This window comes from Oncorhynchus keta, chromosome 36, assembly GCF_023373465.1.
Source record: "Oncorhynchus keta strain PuntledgeMale-10-30-2019 chromosome 36, Oket_V2, whole genome shotgun sequence".
Lineage (NCBI taxonomy): Eukaryota > Metazoa > Chordata > Actinopteri > Salmoniformes > Salmonidae > Oncorhynchus > Oncorhynchus keta.
In genome coordinates, this window is record NC_068456.1 from 8,133,349 (window position 1) to 8,150,565 (window position 17,217).

Genomic DNA, 17,217 nt, shown 5'->3' on the forward strand with positions numbered 1-17,217 from the left:
TGAGGTCACTGCACCCTGAGGGCCATGTTTGCATTTGGGGCCAAAGAGATGGGCCACGCCTAAAACTCTCAAAGGGACACAGTTTGGCTTCCTGTGGTAACATGAATCAATTTGGGGAATGCAGCAAGTTAGGCAAGCCCAAGTGAGTTTGCAAATAGACAGCTGGTTTCAAAACAAATCTTAGTAATGACTTTCTAATTTGAAACAATTCTCCAATATAGCTTGATCAGTTGATCTTAATGAGCCAAGTAAAATGTAGTCAATGCGGTAGTTAGCTACAGTACAACAGTAGAAGCAGAACTGATCAGCAGGGTTTCACAGAATTTCAACATGAGGAATTTTCTCAGCAAAAAAACTCCAAATGATTACTGAGCCTGAATTAATTAAACCGATCTGATAAAAAGATCAACCAACCAATAAAAACACGAGGACAGTACAATGAAACCAAGGTATCAAGGACAGAAGACAGAACTCTGTATATCAGAGTCTGGAAATGTGCCATGATCTCTGGTTGTATCAGAGGAGGCAGGTGGGAGGAGCTATAGGAGGATGGGCTCATTGTAATGGCTGGAATTAAATTAATGGAAGGGAGTCAAACATGTGGTATTCATATGTTTGATACCGTTACATTCAGCCATTTCAATGAGCCCGCCCCCTTAATGCTCCTCCCACCAGCCTCCTCTGGTTTGTATATCAGGGCCATTTACCATTTGCCTAGCAACTCTATACTAGGAGCGGGTGGGATATTTCAAATGTACAGCCACCAGACCCAGATCAGATTCCTATTATTACAGGTCAAAATATTTCCCAGGATGCTTGACAGAGCCTTTCATTTCCACCGGAGTGTTCATGGTGTTTTTGATAAATACTTCTAGACTTCATTTTTTTTTAAATTACCCGGTCCTTTAAATCCCACATGTGACTTGATTATCTTGCACTATAACCCCAGTATGGACTGGAGTACAATGTCCTTATGGGAACACAGGCCTATGGGGCAATACGATAGTGATATTTATAAAGGTTAGAAGTTAGGGGCTTATTCGAAATGTGAATATCGCTGACATGTCACCCTATTCTTCATGAAAACGAATCATGACTATTCTACACAAAAGCCTACCTTTCTATTTGAACGCTCCATACCGAGGTACCCTCCCGAATTTGACACTTTCTATCTGAACGCTCCATACCGACACTTTCTATCTGAACGCTCCATACCGAGGTTCACTTTCTATCTGAACGCTATTTCTATCTGAACTCCATCTGAACGCTCCATACCGAGGTACCCTCCTTTCTATCTGAATTTGACACTTTCTATCTGAACGCTCCATACCGAGGTACCCTCCTTTATATCTGAATTTGACACTTTCTATCTGAACGCTCCATACTGAGGTACCCTCCCGAATTTGACACTTTCTATCTGAACGCTCCATACCGAGGTACCCTCCTGAATTTGACACTTTCTATCTGAACGCTCCATACCGAGGTACCCTCCTGAATTTGACACTTTCTATCTGAACGCTCCATACCGAGGTACCCTCCTGAATTTGACACTTTCTATCTGAACGCTCCATACCGAGGTACCCTCCTGAATTTGACACTTTCTATCTGAACGCTCCATACCGAGGTACCCTCCTGAATTTGATTGACTCTACATAGAAAATTGACAGGTCTACTCACAGTGCTTGGAGAAGGAAACATACACATAGCACATACTTCCATTACTGCAGCAACACCATCGTTTTGGTCAACAAGTTTCTCCATGAAGTTAAACTCAGACATCTCAGAATTCACAAATTCACACCATACTGTAGGTCCCAGAGTGGTGGCACCATACTGTAGTTCCCAGAGCGGTGGCACCATACTGTAGGTCCCAGAGTGGTGGCACCATACTGTAGTTCCCAGAGCGGTGGCACCATACTGTAGGTCCCAGAGCGGTGGCACCATACTGTAGGTCCCAGAGTGGTGGCACCATACTGTAGTTCCCAGAGTGGTGGCGCCATACTGTAGGTCCCAGAGTGGTGGCACCATACTGTAGGTCCCTTCGTGGTGGAACCATACTGTAGGTCCCAGAGTGGTGGCACCATACTGTAGGTCCCAGAGTGGTGGCACCATACTGTAGGTCCCAGAGTGGTGGAACCATACTGTAAGTCCCAGAGTGGTGGCACCATACTGTAGGTCCCAGAGTGGTGGCACCATACTGTAGTTCCCAGAGTGGTGGCACCATACTGTAGTTCCCAGAGTGGTGGCACCATACTGTAGGTCCCAGAGTGGTGGAACCATACTCTAAGTCCCAGAGTGGTGGAACCATACTGTAGGTCCCAGAGTGGTGGCACCATACTGTAGGTCCCAGAGTGGTGGCACCATACTGTAGGTCCCTTAGTGGTGGGACAATTTCTTTCCCCTGGGGCCTGGAGTTTTCCTTTTCTGGTAACTTAACCAGGAAACCGTTGAACCCTATAGAGTATAAGGTATAACAGTGATTAATCAGTTGTAAAAAAAAAGAAGGTTTTATACAGGCTATGATGGGACCCGTTTTTTTTATCAGGTTACATGGTTTTGAAAAAACTCCTGGAAACAAATCCTGGCCATGGGGGGGTGAAACCCCTGTCAAACTACAGCAAATTATATTTAGACTAGACTAACAGGAGGGTTTCCTCGACCCAAACACAGAGACAACAACTGATGGACAATACAACTCACAGGGCTGAGCTTGCTTTATGCATGTCAGGCCATTGCAACTGTAGACCTAATAAAAAATGTACAGTCGGTGTCATCACTATTATGTTGACTGATTAATTCCAGTTAATAATTTTGCATATAAACCAAATTTGATCACATTCACATTTTTTCCTGACAAACAAATGGACTATAAATACATAATGTTAACAATTTGTTTACACCAGCCAGATGGACAGGGCGCATAGGCGGTATACTCTACAGTTGATCAGACTGAAAAATCATCTTGTTTTCATCCCATACAGCATGTCAGATCTCTAATGTTTGAGTGTGCCTATACAAGAACATTTATTTAAATAGTTTTTGCTTGTGTCTGTCCAGAATGATGTGTTATCGCCTTTACTAAATTAATACCGGCAAAACAACAGCATACCACCCTAGGTTCGTTCTCTGATCCTAATCCTATGATTGGATGGACAACATGTCAGTTCATATTGCAAAAGCTTTGATTGGTTGGAGGACGTCCTCCGGAAGTGGTCATAATTACCTTCTAGGTCTATGGAAGGTGGTAAGGCCTGTAGCCTTCCTCAATTTTGTATTGAAGTCAATGTAGCCAGAGGAGGACGGGGAATAGCGGTCCCCCGGCTACATCATGGCGCTATTGTAGAGCTATATTGCAAAACAGTTTTAATCAGGTATTTGGTGACGTGAACATATTTAATATAGTTGTATCTCATTATTTTTTTAAATTTTGAAATTCACTGAGTAGGATGGGCCTCCCCTTCCTCCTCTCAGGAGCCTCCACTGCCCCACACATGCTGCTTGAGGTGTAACTTTGGTGAAATATATAGAATACATACACTGAACAAAAATATAAACGCAACATGTAAAGTGTTGACACCATGTTTCATGAGCTGAAATATAAGATCCCAGAAATGTTCCATATGCACAAAAACTTATTTCTCAAAAAATGTTTGCACAAATATGAAATTGATATTGTTGCGTTTAAATTTTTGTTCCGTGTATATGGTACGTGTGCTTGCTTTCGTATATGCTCGTGAGATACTTGGGACGTGAGCATGCATCAGTGTGGGCTCTATGCACATGTGGTTGTGGAGAGCATTTGTGAACGACCCTTAGCTCAATGTCAGGAAGTTTGTGGATTAAAAAGAGGCAGAGTGTGTTTGTTGTGTGAGCATGTGTGTTTTTATATAAACAGTGGAGCGGTTAACCTTGATGTCGCTCATTTCCCTGCTCCAGGGGACTGGTTGGGACATGCAGGACAAAAAGGAGCTGTAGATTTAAAGACCCAGATGCAATTAGCCTGTTTCCCCCTCTCCTTTCTACATGAACAGACAGATGGCTGGGGCCCACTCAGCAGAGATGCAGCCCACTGAGGTGTCCCACCAGGCAGGGCACCTGCAGAGAGACAGAGTGCCCTTTGGCTGAGATAGGCATTCAGTATCCTATTCTTCTCTACTGAAATATGGTTATGGGAACATAAATGGTTCTGAACTGAATGCTGTGCTCGTTACAAAATAACCACTGCACTACGGTGAATTGAAGCTAGAATGTAGGCTGCTAGTGTGATTGTATCACTTAATGTAGGCCACACTGGATATCACAATCTGTATAGCAGATCTTTCTCCTTTCCCCATTGGTCGCTACCATCATTCTGAAGGTCTCCTAAGAGTCTCTTTGTTGGAGGTGTGTATATGTGTGTTGTGTGCCCCTCTGAGCACAAACTAGAATAAAGATAGGTATCCTTGGAACCAACCAACACAACCATATTCACCACAGGGTTTCGAAAACACTGCAAGCCTGCATTCCTTCCCCTTACTTCACCAGCATAGAATGAGGTTCTGGGGGTGGAATGGATGCTTGGCAACAATTACTGAGCAAAGTGCAGCTCTGAGCATGATGGTCAGCTCTATGCCCGCAGGCAAAGACGGTACTTGTCGAGCCATGAAAACACGTAAAACCGACAAAACAACAACAACAACCACGGAGGAAAAATCACACGCAATTATCAAAAGCACAATTTGCTGTATGCCTGTTGCGGAAAAAAATAGCTCACTGACATTTTAGCGGGGTGCGCCCCGAGCTATCTGCAGTATCCAGTCTTTTTTCATCATATTTGGACAAGTTTAGGGCCAAAGGAAACAGCTTGGAATGAGAGCTATGAAATCTCTGGCAAGCAGGGAGAAGAGCAGGTCAGTGGTATGAGAGGAGTCTGGGGTGGGAGCACGAGGCTGAGATTCTGAGGTTCCTGGTAAGATGATCTGATTGGGAGATGGGGGGGACAACACCTAATCCTGGATTGGCCGGCGTGCTGCTATCCCTCTGGTTATGCAATAATGACATAGATACAGTCCTATATCTGACCCAGCAGTCAGGGGGGTTATATAAATGAACACTGACATGACTTCAAATGAATGAGAGGCATCCAGGATGCTGGAAAGAGTAGAGCAACAAAGCAGCCCGTTAGTGTCAACTCAGTATAATGCAAGCAAGGGTTCACATTGGGGACGACGAGGCGGAGGGGTATGGACGACAGGATGGATAGATTAGAGTTTAGATGTCAATTCGATTAGCAGTTCGTTCTTTACTTAAAATCCTGGAAATAGTTCAACGCGGGTCGTCAATCACTGTGATAATAAGGGGAGGACGACTATCATATCACCAATGGGGCGAGTGGAGGACGAGTAGTTGATTTACACTATGTACCAGATACGGTGCCTGTCTGAATAGCCATACTTGAATTCTAAATACACTGAACAAAATGATGAACGCAACATTGGTTGGTCCAATGTTTCATACGCACAAAGGGCTTTTTCTCTCAACAATTCTGTGCACAAATTTGTTTACATCCCTGTTTAGTGAGCATTTCTCCTTTGCCAAGAGAATCCATCCACCTGACAGGTGTGGCATATCAAGAAGCTGATTAAACAGCATGATCATGACACAGGTGCAACTTGAGCTGGGGACAATAAGAGGCCACTCTAAAATATTCAGTTGTCACCAAACACAATTACCACAGATGTCTAAAGTTGGCATGCGGACTGCAAGAACGTCCACCAGAGCTATTGGCAGAGATTTGAATGTTAATTTCTCTACCATAAGCCGTCTCCAACTTAGTTTTAGAGAATTTGGCACTACGTCCAACCGGCCTCATAACCGCAGACCATGAGTAACCAAGTCAGCCCAGGACATCCACATCCGGACAGCTAATGAAACGGTGGGTTTGCGAAACAAATTTCTGCACAAACTGTCAGAAACGGTCTCAGGGAAGCTCATCGGAGTGCTTATTGTCTTCACCAGGGTCTTGACCTGACTGCAGTTCGGAGTCGCAACCGATGTCAGTGGACAAATGCTCACCTTAGATTCCTACTGGCACGCTGGAGAAGTGTGCTCTTCATGGATGAATCCCAGTTTCAACTGTACCGGACAGATGGCAGACTGATGCCCATACAGCGCCAGACAATGTGTGAACAGAGTGCCCCCACGGTGGCGATGGGTTATGGTATGGGCAGGCATAAGCTACGGACAACGACCACAATTGCATTTTATCAATGGCAATTTGAATGCAGAGATTCGAAATCGTGACGAAATCCTGGAGGCCCATCGTGGTGCCATTCATCCACCACCATCACCTCATGTTTCAGCATGATAATGCACAGCCCCATGTCGCAAGGATCTGTACACAATTCCTGGAAGCTGAAAATGTCTCCAGTTCTTCCATGGCCTGCATACTCACCTGACACGTCACCCACTGACTGGTTTTCTGATCCACTCCCCTACCCTTATCAGGTATCAGTGACCAACAGATGCATATCTGTATTCCCAGTCATGTGAAATCCATAGATTATGGTCCAACTAATTAACTTCTATTGAATGATTTCCTTACATAAACTGTAACTCAGGAAAATCTTACAAATTGTAGCATGTTGCGTTTATATTTTTGTTCAGTGTAGTAGCCATTTTAGGTATGCGAAAAAAAAGTCTTATAGTATGTGACACACACAAAAAAAATAATAATGAGTATACTTTAAATGCCAGGATGGTAGTGTCATTTCATCTCGTAGAATTCGCTGCACACTTTTGAGGAAGAGTATTGTCTTTCTAGACTGACTTGTGTTCGACACAATGAGATGAGGACACGCTGTACCCAAATGAACGAATGGCATTAGATGACACATTCTCAGGATGGGTGTGCCTGGTTTGCCGATACTTGTTGCTTATCGCATTAGTTTGACTAAATAGTACATTCTAAATAGTATGTAGTATAATTTGTACAGAGTATGTAGTTTACTAAGTAATAGGCAAGAGATTTCAGACATGGCTACTGCCTCAAGTGAGTAAAGAGGTGGAGAATTGTTGCATAAAGTTAAGCCTGGCTAGGCTGGACACATGACAATTAAACTACATAAAAAAGGTAGTCATAACTGATAGGAGTACGTTGAAATACACAAACCAGCAGATGCCAAGTATTGCCTGTATATTTTATTTTACGTACAGTACATATACAAAACAAAAATGAAAATGGCCAATAACATTGACCAACGAGGGCAACAGCAGACAGCCATGTTTGCTCATCAAAACACAACATTTCCTGACATCCGCTTCCATCTTAATCATAAAACAGGTGAAAGGAGCTAGGCACTCTCTCCTTCCCCACTCCTAAAGAGTCAACAAAAACCAAAGGGATTCAAAATGGGGGAAAAAAAACGCATCAGGAGCTCTTGGTCGTGTTCATTGGGGCTTGCAACGGAAAACATTTTGCAACAGAAAACTAAAATTTGCCATTTTTTTATTGGACAAGTACAGGTAGTCCTTGCTTTTTTATTCCGTTTGGGGCCTACTGAACTACCGACACTGGCCAGCAGTATGTGGACACCTGCTTGTCGAACATCTCATTCCAAAAACCATGGGCATCAATAAGGAGTTGGTCCCCCCTTTGCTACTATAACAGCCTCCACTCTTCTGGGAAGGCTTTCCGCTAGATATTGGAACATGCTTCCATTCAGCCATAAGAGCTTTAGTGAGGTTGGGCACTGATGTTGTGTGATTAGGCCTGACCGGCAGTTGGCGTTCCAATTCATCCCAAAGCTGTTCGAAGGGGTTGATGTCTGGGCGTGTAGGCCAGGCAAGTTCTTCCACACCGATCTTGACAAACCATTTCTGTATTTACCTCGCTTCGTGCACAGGGGCATTGTCCTGCTGAAACAGGAAAGGGCCTTCCCCAAACTGTTGCCACAAAGTTGGAAGCACAGATAAGATTTCCCTTCAATGGAACTAAGGGGGCTAACCATGAAAAACAGCCCCAGAACTTAATTCCTCCTCTACCAAACTTGTTGGCACTATGCACCGGGGCAGGTAACGTTCTGCTGGCATCCACCAAACCCAGTTTCGTCCACCGGACTGTCAGATGGTAAAGCGTGACTCGTCCCTTCAGAGAAAGCATTTCCACTGCTCCAGAGTCCAATGTCATCAAGCTTTACATCACTCCAGCAGACTCTTGCGATTGCGCATTATGATCTTAGGCTGGTGCGTGGCTCTTAGGCCATGGAAACCCATTGTTGCGTCTAGATTTTTCCACTTCACAATAACACCGCTTGCAGTTGACCGGGGCAGCTAAAGCAAGACAGAAATTTGACAAACTGACTTGTTGTAAAGGTATCATCCTTTGACAGTGCCACGTTGAAAGTCACTGAGCTCTTCAGTAAGGCCATTCAACTGCCAATGTCGGTCTATGGCGATTGCATGGCGGTGTGCTCAATTGTATACACCTGTCAGCAACGACTGTGGCTGAAATAGCCGAATACACCAATTCCAAGAATGTCCCTATACTTTTGGCCATGTAGTATATGTCCCGACTCCCCTTCCTTCCCCCCTACATTCCAAAAGTGCTGCGTTCAACTAAGATCAATAAAGGTCGATCCTGCAGTCTTCTCCATCTCCAGACATGTAGCCAGTAGTGAGCAGCCACCCATCTCCCCACACCTTCACACACACACTCAAAAGAGTTGAATTCACAGTATTCTTACAGCATTTCTGAGTGACCATAAAGCTTTAATTGATGCATAGTGTTTGACACTTTTGTCCACTCTCTCCAGTGGAAACATTTGACGGGGATAGAACTGGGGTGGGTTGAGAGAATGTACAAAGACACACCGGAGACAAAAATGCAAGAATACAGTGTACACAACCACCCCTGAAAGGATCAATCTCTGGTACCCTTTTTAAAAAAAGTACATCTCCAAGGCCATGGATAGTCAACGTGGGACATTTGAACTCCCGCTGCCTGTCAGTGCTGTAACTCCAGTTAGTGTTCGGACAATGAGCTTACAGCAGGCCACAAAAGGTACAGATAAAGTGCTTTTCTTTACATGACACAAATAATTAAAAGTGAGTTAAAATTAACTCTGGGATCGCTCACAAAAAACCCATAGATACCACACTTCTGAAGTATTCAAACCAAACTGAAATGGAAGAGAGAAACGTTTAAAAAAAAAAAAAAACAACGTATAAATAACGTTACATCGACGTATCCAACTAGCAACGCTGAAGAAGGCTACAAAGATGAAACACTGTATGATAGAATAAACTACAGTACTATCTCTGGATGGAACAGTTTCACAGTTTCATATTTGGAAAGTAATGAACTTAAGAGTAAGACTTTTCACCAGAAATGTTGTGGATATGCTTCCTGGTCTATTCGAAAAGAGTTGCTGGGCTTCCGATGAGGATGGCACTGGGACTGAACGGACTTGACAAGGTCCTCTGACTGGTTGTCGTTGAACCGCTTCGCGACCAATCGGTCGAGAGGACCGTTCACAAAAGCAGCAGTATGGAGATCTCATGGGGATTGTAGAACGGTCAACTTAAATCGTTATGGATAATAAATGGATACAGATAATAAATACATTCGGATTTGTAGTATGTTGCTATTCAGTTCTATTGAAATGTGGTTACATCTAAAAAATAAAAAATACAAAATTGAGGAATTGTTCCGTGTAGTCCATGAGATGCCTCAAAATGGCCCTTTCTTGCTCCCTTATCCAGTCAACAACATTCCACCTGAGCAGCCATTTTCCTCCAGCCATGTGGTGTTGGGAAAATGCTGTATAAATAGTGACCGTGGAAACTGCACACGCTCCCTCTCTCTCCTGGGGATAGATGACTCAAGAGTCAGAGATCCACAACCTCTGACAGAAGACCATTCTTCCACCTTCAGCCTCTACACAGAGTGAGAGAGAGAGAGAGAGGCGAGAGAAGGAGAAAGAAAGAACAAACAGAGTAATGAGTTTGAGCAAATAATGGCAGTTTCCCATGGAGGGACATTCTAACTGAAGGCCTAGACTTTGCACTGAGAGAGATGTGCATGTAGAATAGATGGATTCTTACTTTACTATTCAAGACAGAACATTTCTACGCGAGTCCAAGACACTGTCTTAACTTTCAGAAGTCACGCTTGGACAATCTCTGGACAGCTGACATGGCAAAAACTATTTCCATCATGAGTGATTCGAGTGGCATTCTCAACAGCTTCTGGTGAGCATTCTGAACAGAGCTCAGTACAGGTACCGTCACACAGCTACTGAGGCGTCGCCAGAGCAAACAGTGGTCCTGGGAGCTGTCTGGCTGGATCATATCACCCTGAGACAATATTTAACCTAGGTGTGTGTGTGTGTGTGTGTGTGAAGGGCCTGGTGCTTGGCTACATGGGGTCTGATTCCACACAATCAACAAACAGATACCAGGGGAACATGGGCTTGTGCTTTAGATTGATCAGGCCTAACAATGTTCTATGACAACTAGGGGGATAGGCAGGCTGAGACCAAATCATAAGTCCCTGAGTTCAGTCAACCAAAATCATGAAACTAGCTAAGAATCTACTGGAATGATGGGTGCAAACGTGCACTTTTCTAAAATTTCATGACCAAATCAACTCAATGACTTGGTGTGACGTTACTGAAAAGGTGATTTGGTTTAACTCACATTGATTTATTAGCTCGCCATGGCTAAAATACTCTTCAGTTCATAGTGGCTGTTTAAAGTAATATAATATATGCCATTTAGCAGAAGCTTTTCCCAAAAAGACTTACAATCCGGCGTGCATACATTTTTTTACAGGCTCAGTTAATCGTTAGAACCTTCTTAGGCGCTTCATTAAATCTGAGCAGTTTCCCCAAAACCATTGTAACTAAAGTTCCACTTGAAAAAACGCTCATTATTTATAGGGCTGGGAATTGCCACCTCACGATGCCATCACAAATACTTAAGTGTTGGTACGATATGTATTGCAATTCTCATGATTCTACAGTGCACTCTGACAGTATTCATAACCCTCGACTTATCACACATTTCGTTGTGTTAAGCCTGGATTAAAAAATGGATTAAATATTTTTCCCCCCACCCATCTACACACAATAACCCATAAATGACAAAGTGAAAACAAGTTTAGATATTTTCAGAAAATGTATAACAAAAATTAAAAACAGAAAGATGTTTCACTGTCTCTGTGACCCACAGATAACATCAGAACAAAGTTGACTACCACTACAAAGTTGCCAATGTCTTCGAAATTGTTACAAACAAGGACAAAAATATGCTTCAAATGAAAACAGATGACTCCATTAAAAGATAAATACATTACACAGGGTTGTATATTTAAATCATATTGAAACCAATTCCATGTTCAATAAATTATTATTTTTTGTGCTAATTGTAAGGCTAAGCTACTGTCTGTAACTGTTGCCTCAATATACTATTTCATGATGTGTAACAGCGTGTGCGCAATGATGTGCCAGATCTGTGAATTACTGCATTATTATAGGGTAGTCTAAACAAAAGAATAAGCCGACTCAATATTAGCAGCCATATAGGCCAAGTGATAATATCTCTACTAAAAGTTGATCCGTTGTCAGTATTGTGGAAGAATTCTAATGTTTATGATCCGAGAGCAGCGCTGCCTTCCTTTTGATCCTATCAGTATTGACAGATGCTCCGACGACGACGGACGCACTTGGTGAGCGTTCTCTCTACGAGGCATTCCGGGGAAATGCATGGGACGTCGCCGGCCGGTTTAAGAACGATGCGTCGTTAAAACACTTGTAAGCTTCAGTTTCATCCCTATCGGGAAACCGGGCCCTGCTTAGTTAGTTGTAAAAATGCCAAACATTCTTTAAGCAAATACAACCCCCCAAAAATGTAATTAAGAATATTTTACTATACAATATTTCTATGCCTGTATGTATGAGATAAGCAAAAATTTAGTTTAGACATTCAAAGAGAGGGTGGGTATTTCGCCTGAACATTGCCCAACATGTATCCTTAATCAAAGGTACCGGAATAGTGTATTTAGTGAACAAACTCACAAATGGTCTGAGTGTTGTGGACTCACCTACGTTTCGCAGTGAGAGGTGAGTAGAGAGGTGATCTCGGGGCTCATGTGGCCCACGGCCTTGGCAGCTTCCACGATGGCTCGCCGGTACATCCCTTTCTTCTTGCGGTTGAATCGCGACCTGAAGAACTCCCGGAAGGGGGAGAGTTTGGCAACGGACAGCTGGGAGGTAGTGGGCGAGCCGAACCAGGCCACCTTGGCCTCTGGCCACTGGACCTCGCAGTTAGACTCCTCTTTGCGGCTGCCGCTGATGCTGAGCACCCTCGCCGGCCACCAGGGGAACCCATGGATCTTCCCCCACACGACGTCTCCCACGGCCACCGCGTGGCCCTCCTCCGTCACGCACTTGGTCATGCTACGTGTGTGCAGGCGCACGGTGAGTGGCGGCACAGTCTTGCTGTCGTCTTGTGAGATCGAGGAGGACATGGAGATGTGCTCGCCGGGCGCTAGGTCGCACAGCTCTGGGGACGTGCCATCTGAGCTGAAGGATTTGGATTCGTCTAGACTGTCTGTGCTGCACACGGACAGGCTGGAGGAGTCCGCTTTCCTCTTGCGAAGGTTGATGAGCAGCGCAAGGTCACTTTGGCCTCGGTCTGCCTCCTCTCCAGAGCTCCCCGACCACAGCTCCATGGGGGTTTTCTCCCCAGAGTCCTCCGAGTGGGGCAGGGGACGAGGGACCGGGACCCCGAGGCTCTTTCTGCTCTGCCTCTCTACCAGCTCTGCATCGTAGACCGTCAGGCTGTCCTCTCCGTCCCCCAGGGTCCTCACTCGAATCTTGGGGGAGGGGAAGTCCAGGCCAGCCGTTGGCGGTCTGGGGAGCTTGAGTTTGGGAATGGACACGGTCAGGCCCGTCCTAGTGGCGTCCAGGATGTGGCGCTGCTCCTGGGTCTGGGTTAGGGTGGTGGGCTCGGGCACCTTGCCCAGCTGGCCTTTTAGGCCGTTTTGCATCAGCTGCTTAGGGCAGAAGGGCTTGACAGAGCCGTGGACCCGAGCTGGGATCTTCATCACCTCGCCCTTGCCTTGCGGAGTGCTGTAGGAGATCTTGATGACCGGGCTGTGGGGAATGATGTCCACTGCAGGGAACTTTGGTTCTTCATCCCTCTTGTCCTTCCGGAGCCGCTTGCTGTCATAGCCGGTGGGGCCATTCTCCCGCCTCTTGCTGTTATCCTTGGTGGCATCTGCATCCTCTTTCCTGGTCAACTTCACAGACCCGTCTTTGGAGTCTTCATCGCTCTGTGGAGCGTTCTCTTTCCTGGAAGCCTTGGTTGTGGGCATCCCGTCCTTACTGTCCTCGTCACTGTTCAGTGTGTTCTTACACTTCTCGCACAACACCTGCCGGGGGCGGAGTCTGATGGTGCTCATGGTCATCTGCCCGGGCTCACGGGTCCGCCTCTTCTTCCTTTTAATGGTCCGCGGAGGTGGCTGAGGTACCCATTGACCATAGCTGTGGCGCACCCAAATGGGCTGAGGGAAGGGAGCTCCTTCAAAATATGGAGGGTATGGACCGTGCCCGGCAGGCACTGTTGTGGGCAGAGGGGCTGGGAGACGGGCACCTAGTGGGTCATTTTCAGGGAGCGTGTTTTCATCCTTTGGTCTATGATGTGAAGCCTGGCAGGGAGGTTTAGTAACAGGTTCCTCTCTCAGGACTTCAGGGATTTCACAACCAGGTTTCAATGCAGGGCATTCCACTGGCTTTGTTGTGATATCCGGTAGGCAGAAAAGCCCAGTCCTAAGACAAAAAGTGAGATTTAAAAAAAACTTTAGTATGCTTTGTAGCTTCTGGGTTATTAGATCCAATCATGATGAAGTCAAATTGTTTGCACTCAACTTTATCATTGTGGATAAAGCAAGAATTTAAACTCTTTATAAGTTCCTGTTCGGGTCAAGAACATTAGCTCGACTAAATCTAAGCATAACAAATGCACTCCTCTGACCTTGTTGCAACCAAACCTCTTATGGTTGCAACACTTTAGTTTGTGTAAAAGACAGCACAGTTATCACCTGCGTTGGGTTCTCTACTGGAATGGGGGTTGGGAGACAGCAAGCAAGCAGGTCGTTGTCTAGTTCGCCTATAGCCCATCTCTACAGCCTTGCGCTTCAAACTGAAAAAGCTGAAGTGCGTGTTTTCTCTGTAAATTCACATGTTCCTTTTCATGCCAGTGGCCTACAGGCGCGACGTGTCCAAGCCAGGCTTCTCTAAGGAGCCATTTGAAAAGGGAGTTGAGAGCAGCCAAGGCAGCAGCAGCAACATGGCTGTGCTCCACTCTGCTGTCAGAGACAGCAGACAAAGAGACTACAGGATACCCAGGAGCCCCCTCCACTCCATCTGACTGAAAAAAACAACAACCCCGTGAATCACTCGGGACCCAGAGAGAGCCAGGAGATTCACTTGTTTTTGCATCAGTGTCTGCTGGGTGCTTGTGTGTAATGAGATGATTAATTAAAGCACATTTAGGCAGCCCGAAAGGCGTTTCCCCATGAGCGGCTATTGTCACATTTAAATAAAGAGGCCCAGCGAGGCCTGTTTCCTGTGCTTTAGAGGAGACCTTTAAAGGCCCTTCTTGAGCAACACAATCTCAGCCATCACAATGATTGACACAGGCTGGACATAGTGGTTAACAGGCCATGACAAATCCTGTTTCCATTTAACATAGAATGCTGTACATACACTACAACCAAATAAAGAGATTCTGCACAAAAGGATACATGACATGGAAACTGGAGACGCACAATTAAGGGAAATGCATTCCTATAAACCTAAAAGAAGAAATCACATTTTGACATTCCCAAAGCAAAATATGCCTGTATGCCAAACCACTGTTCTTTGTTTAAGCTTAAGATCTTTTAATATAATAATAATATAATAATATATGCCATTTAGCAGACGCTTTTATCCAAAGCGACTTACAGTCATGTGTGCATACATTCTACGTATGGGTGGTCCTGGGAATTGAACCCACTACCCTGGCGTTACAAGCGCCATGCTCTACCAACTGAGCTACAGAAGGACCACGGGGGAAGGTCAATCTCAAGGCATTTGGAGTGATCCATCACGTGACTGTGTTGGCCTACATGTCTCAGTGAAGGCCTACCGATATGAAAAGCTGGTAAGATTCTGATGCTGAGTCTATAAATAAATAAACCCCGTGGCATTTAAAAAGGTGCACCCACTGCACTGTACTAGCATGTACTAGTGCAACACAAGGCCAGTACATGTGACACACACTGCGAGCCAAATAACATGCCCCATATGAATACCAATCATTCAAATAACATTTTATACCTTACCTCTATTGTTAACACCCTATACATAGGCATAAATGGGATTTCTTGCCAACATTGTGTAGTTCACCCTTTGTCAAGTACAAAGTGGGCCTATAGCCTAGTTTTTCTGGTGTCTAATTTCCTTGGAAACGCAACAATTAGTGCCATCTTTAACAGCAAAACACAGCTGTATAATCTCTTATTTAGAGGTTCAAGTCAATCATTTATAAATAGGCCTACACTGATTGTATCATTAGCTAAGGGTAACATTGGATGACTGAGTTTAACATAGGCCTACATTACTGAAAGCACAACAGGAGTAGGCAAAATTATAATGATGTGATGCCCATCACTTTGCATATCTAGTATTAAAACATGTAACCTTGATGTAATAATAACTAGATAGGTAGCAATAAGAATGTATGTACAAAAGTATAATATGAGAAAGGGTGTTTCAGTAAGGCCAGCCATAGCTGGGTTACATTGTTGGCAGTCTAAATCTGGCCAACATTGAACTAGCTTGATAGTTAAGCTAACAATGAGGTAACGTTACCCACGTAAGCATAACTTTTGTTGAAATGCCCATCACGTTACTTTCACGGGGTGGTTGGCTTTATCCAAACTTCCTAGTAATGATACACGTGTTTATATGTTATTAATATGTTCGCTGTAAAAGTGAGCAAATCGGAGTTAGCTGGCTAACGTTAACTAGCAAGCTAGCTACAACCCCTTGGAGTCTATTGTATGATGGCCCATGTAGCTAGCTAGTTAGCATGCTAAATTAGCCAGCATACATTAGCAGGCTAACTAGCTAATTATTTTGTGATACAAGTATACAATTATTCGAATAAATAAGACTCACTTTTTGTTGCAATCGAGTAATATCCCCATGTAGCACCTTTCTTGATAGGTAAGCGTCACTACTAGTGTATCGTTAACTATTTGATCAACAGTGACAGGAATCCGAGAGCCGGCCCGCAGCTCCTCGGCCACAGCCTCCATATTTTCCGGCGTGAGGTGTCCGGCTTGGCGGTACTCGAGCCCGGCCCTGGGAGCCACGATCGCCTCTGCTAAAGATGCTTCTCCCTTCTACTTTCGAGCACGGGAGGGTACACCAGGGCACGAAATGACGCCATCACCCCCCACCAAGTCAATTACAACAGTTCTGCCACTGGTGACATCACACAAAGACAGAGGATAAAAATATTTTCAGGTTGCCCCTCTATCTTGCTTAAAATTATACCGTTTGGCTTTCCGTTTATTGTAGCCACCATTTCAGAACAATAGCTATTTCATCCACTATTAGTTATTATCTAGCTAATACATTTTTAAAAATGTAATTTAACTAGGCAACATTTTTATTTTATTTACACTGACATCCTAGGAACAGTGGGTTTACCTGCCTTGTTCAGGCTCAGACCGAAAGATGTTTACCTTCTCAGCTCAGGGATTCGATCTAGCAAACACCGGCAAATGGCACAGCGCTCTAACCACTAGGTTACCAGCCGCCACCTGGTACATTTCCCCCTTCCATTTTAATGTTAGCGTCAGGCCATTTTTTTTTATCGTGCCATTCCAAATTACATATATTCCTACCTTCAAACTGCCCTGGTTTACATGAATCACCCCCATATTTACTGTCTGTATCCAAGCCAACTGTATCAATAAGTAATTTAGGCAGTGCTTGACTTGGGCAGGAGCTCTACTGCTTGAGCTCCTGTTCCTCTTATAGAATACTCTTATAGAGCTTCTGCACCTTAATATAAACAGTTCCAGCACCCAAAAGGAGTACCGGAACCTATTGAAGTCAAAGTCAAGCACTGAATTTAGGCTATAGGCACACATACAGTCAAATAAGTATACATGATCAA

General features: G+C 44.5%; 1 protein-coding gene and 1 long non-coding RNA gene across 6 annotated transcripts; one reads left to right on the forward strand and one right to left on the reverse strand.

The window, feature by feature from the left end:
• Positions 1-261: 261 nt before the first annotated feature.
• Positions 262-2,348, forward strand: LOC127916496 (uncharacterized). Of its 3 annotated transcripts, none has more exons than XR_008095032.1 (3): positions 262-1,144; positions 1,390-2,175; positions 2,232-2,348. It is a non-coding gene; the product is annotated as an uncharacterized LOC127916496 (long non-coding RNA). The 3 variants fall into 3 exon arrangements; XR_008095034.1 differs by having other exon boundaries at positions 1,390-2,119; positions 2,232-2,321; XR_008095033.1 differs by lacking the exon at positions 2,232-2,348 and having other exon boundaries at positions 1,390-1,923; positions 2,008-2,078.
• LOC118369552 (PWWP domain-containing protein 2B-like) lies at positions 2,340-17,200 on the reverse strand. 3 transcript variants are annotated; one of them, XM_052498403.1, is made up of 4 exons: positions 16,943-17,200; positions 16,209-16,517; positions 12,087-13,811; positions 7,165-9,916 (listed from the first exon to the last, which is right to left on the reverse strand). In XM_052498403.1, the coding sequence occupies exons 2-4, from the start codon at positions 16,346-16,348 to the stop codon at positions 9,910-9,912; spliced, it is 1,872 nt and encodes a 623-aa protein (XP_052354363.1). In that variant the 5' UTR covers positions 16,349-16,517; positions 16,943-17,200; the 3' UTR covers positions 7,165-9,909. The 3 variants fall into 3 exon arrangements, with proteins under 3 accessions (XP_052354364.1, XP_052354363.1, XP_035609924.1); XM_035754031.2 differs by lacking the exon at positions 16,943-17,200 and adding an exon at positions 16,781-16,932; XM_052498404.1 differs by lacking the exons at positions 7,165-9,916; positions 16,943-17,200 and adding an exon at positions 2,340-2,454 and having other exon boundaries at positions 12,083-13,811; positions 16,209-16,729.
• Positions 17,201-17,217: the final 17 nt, after the last annotated feature.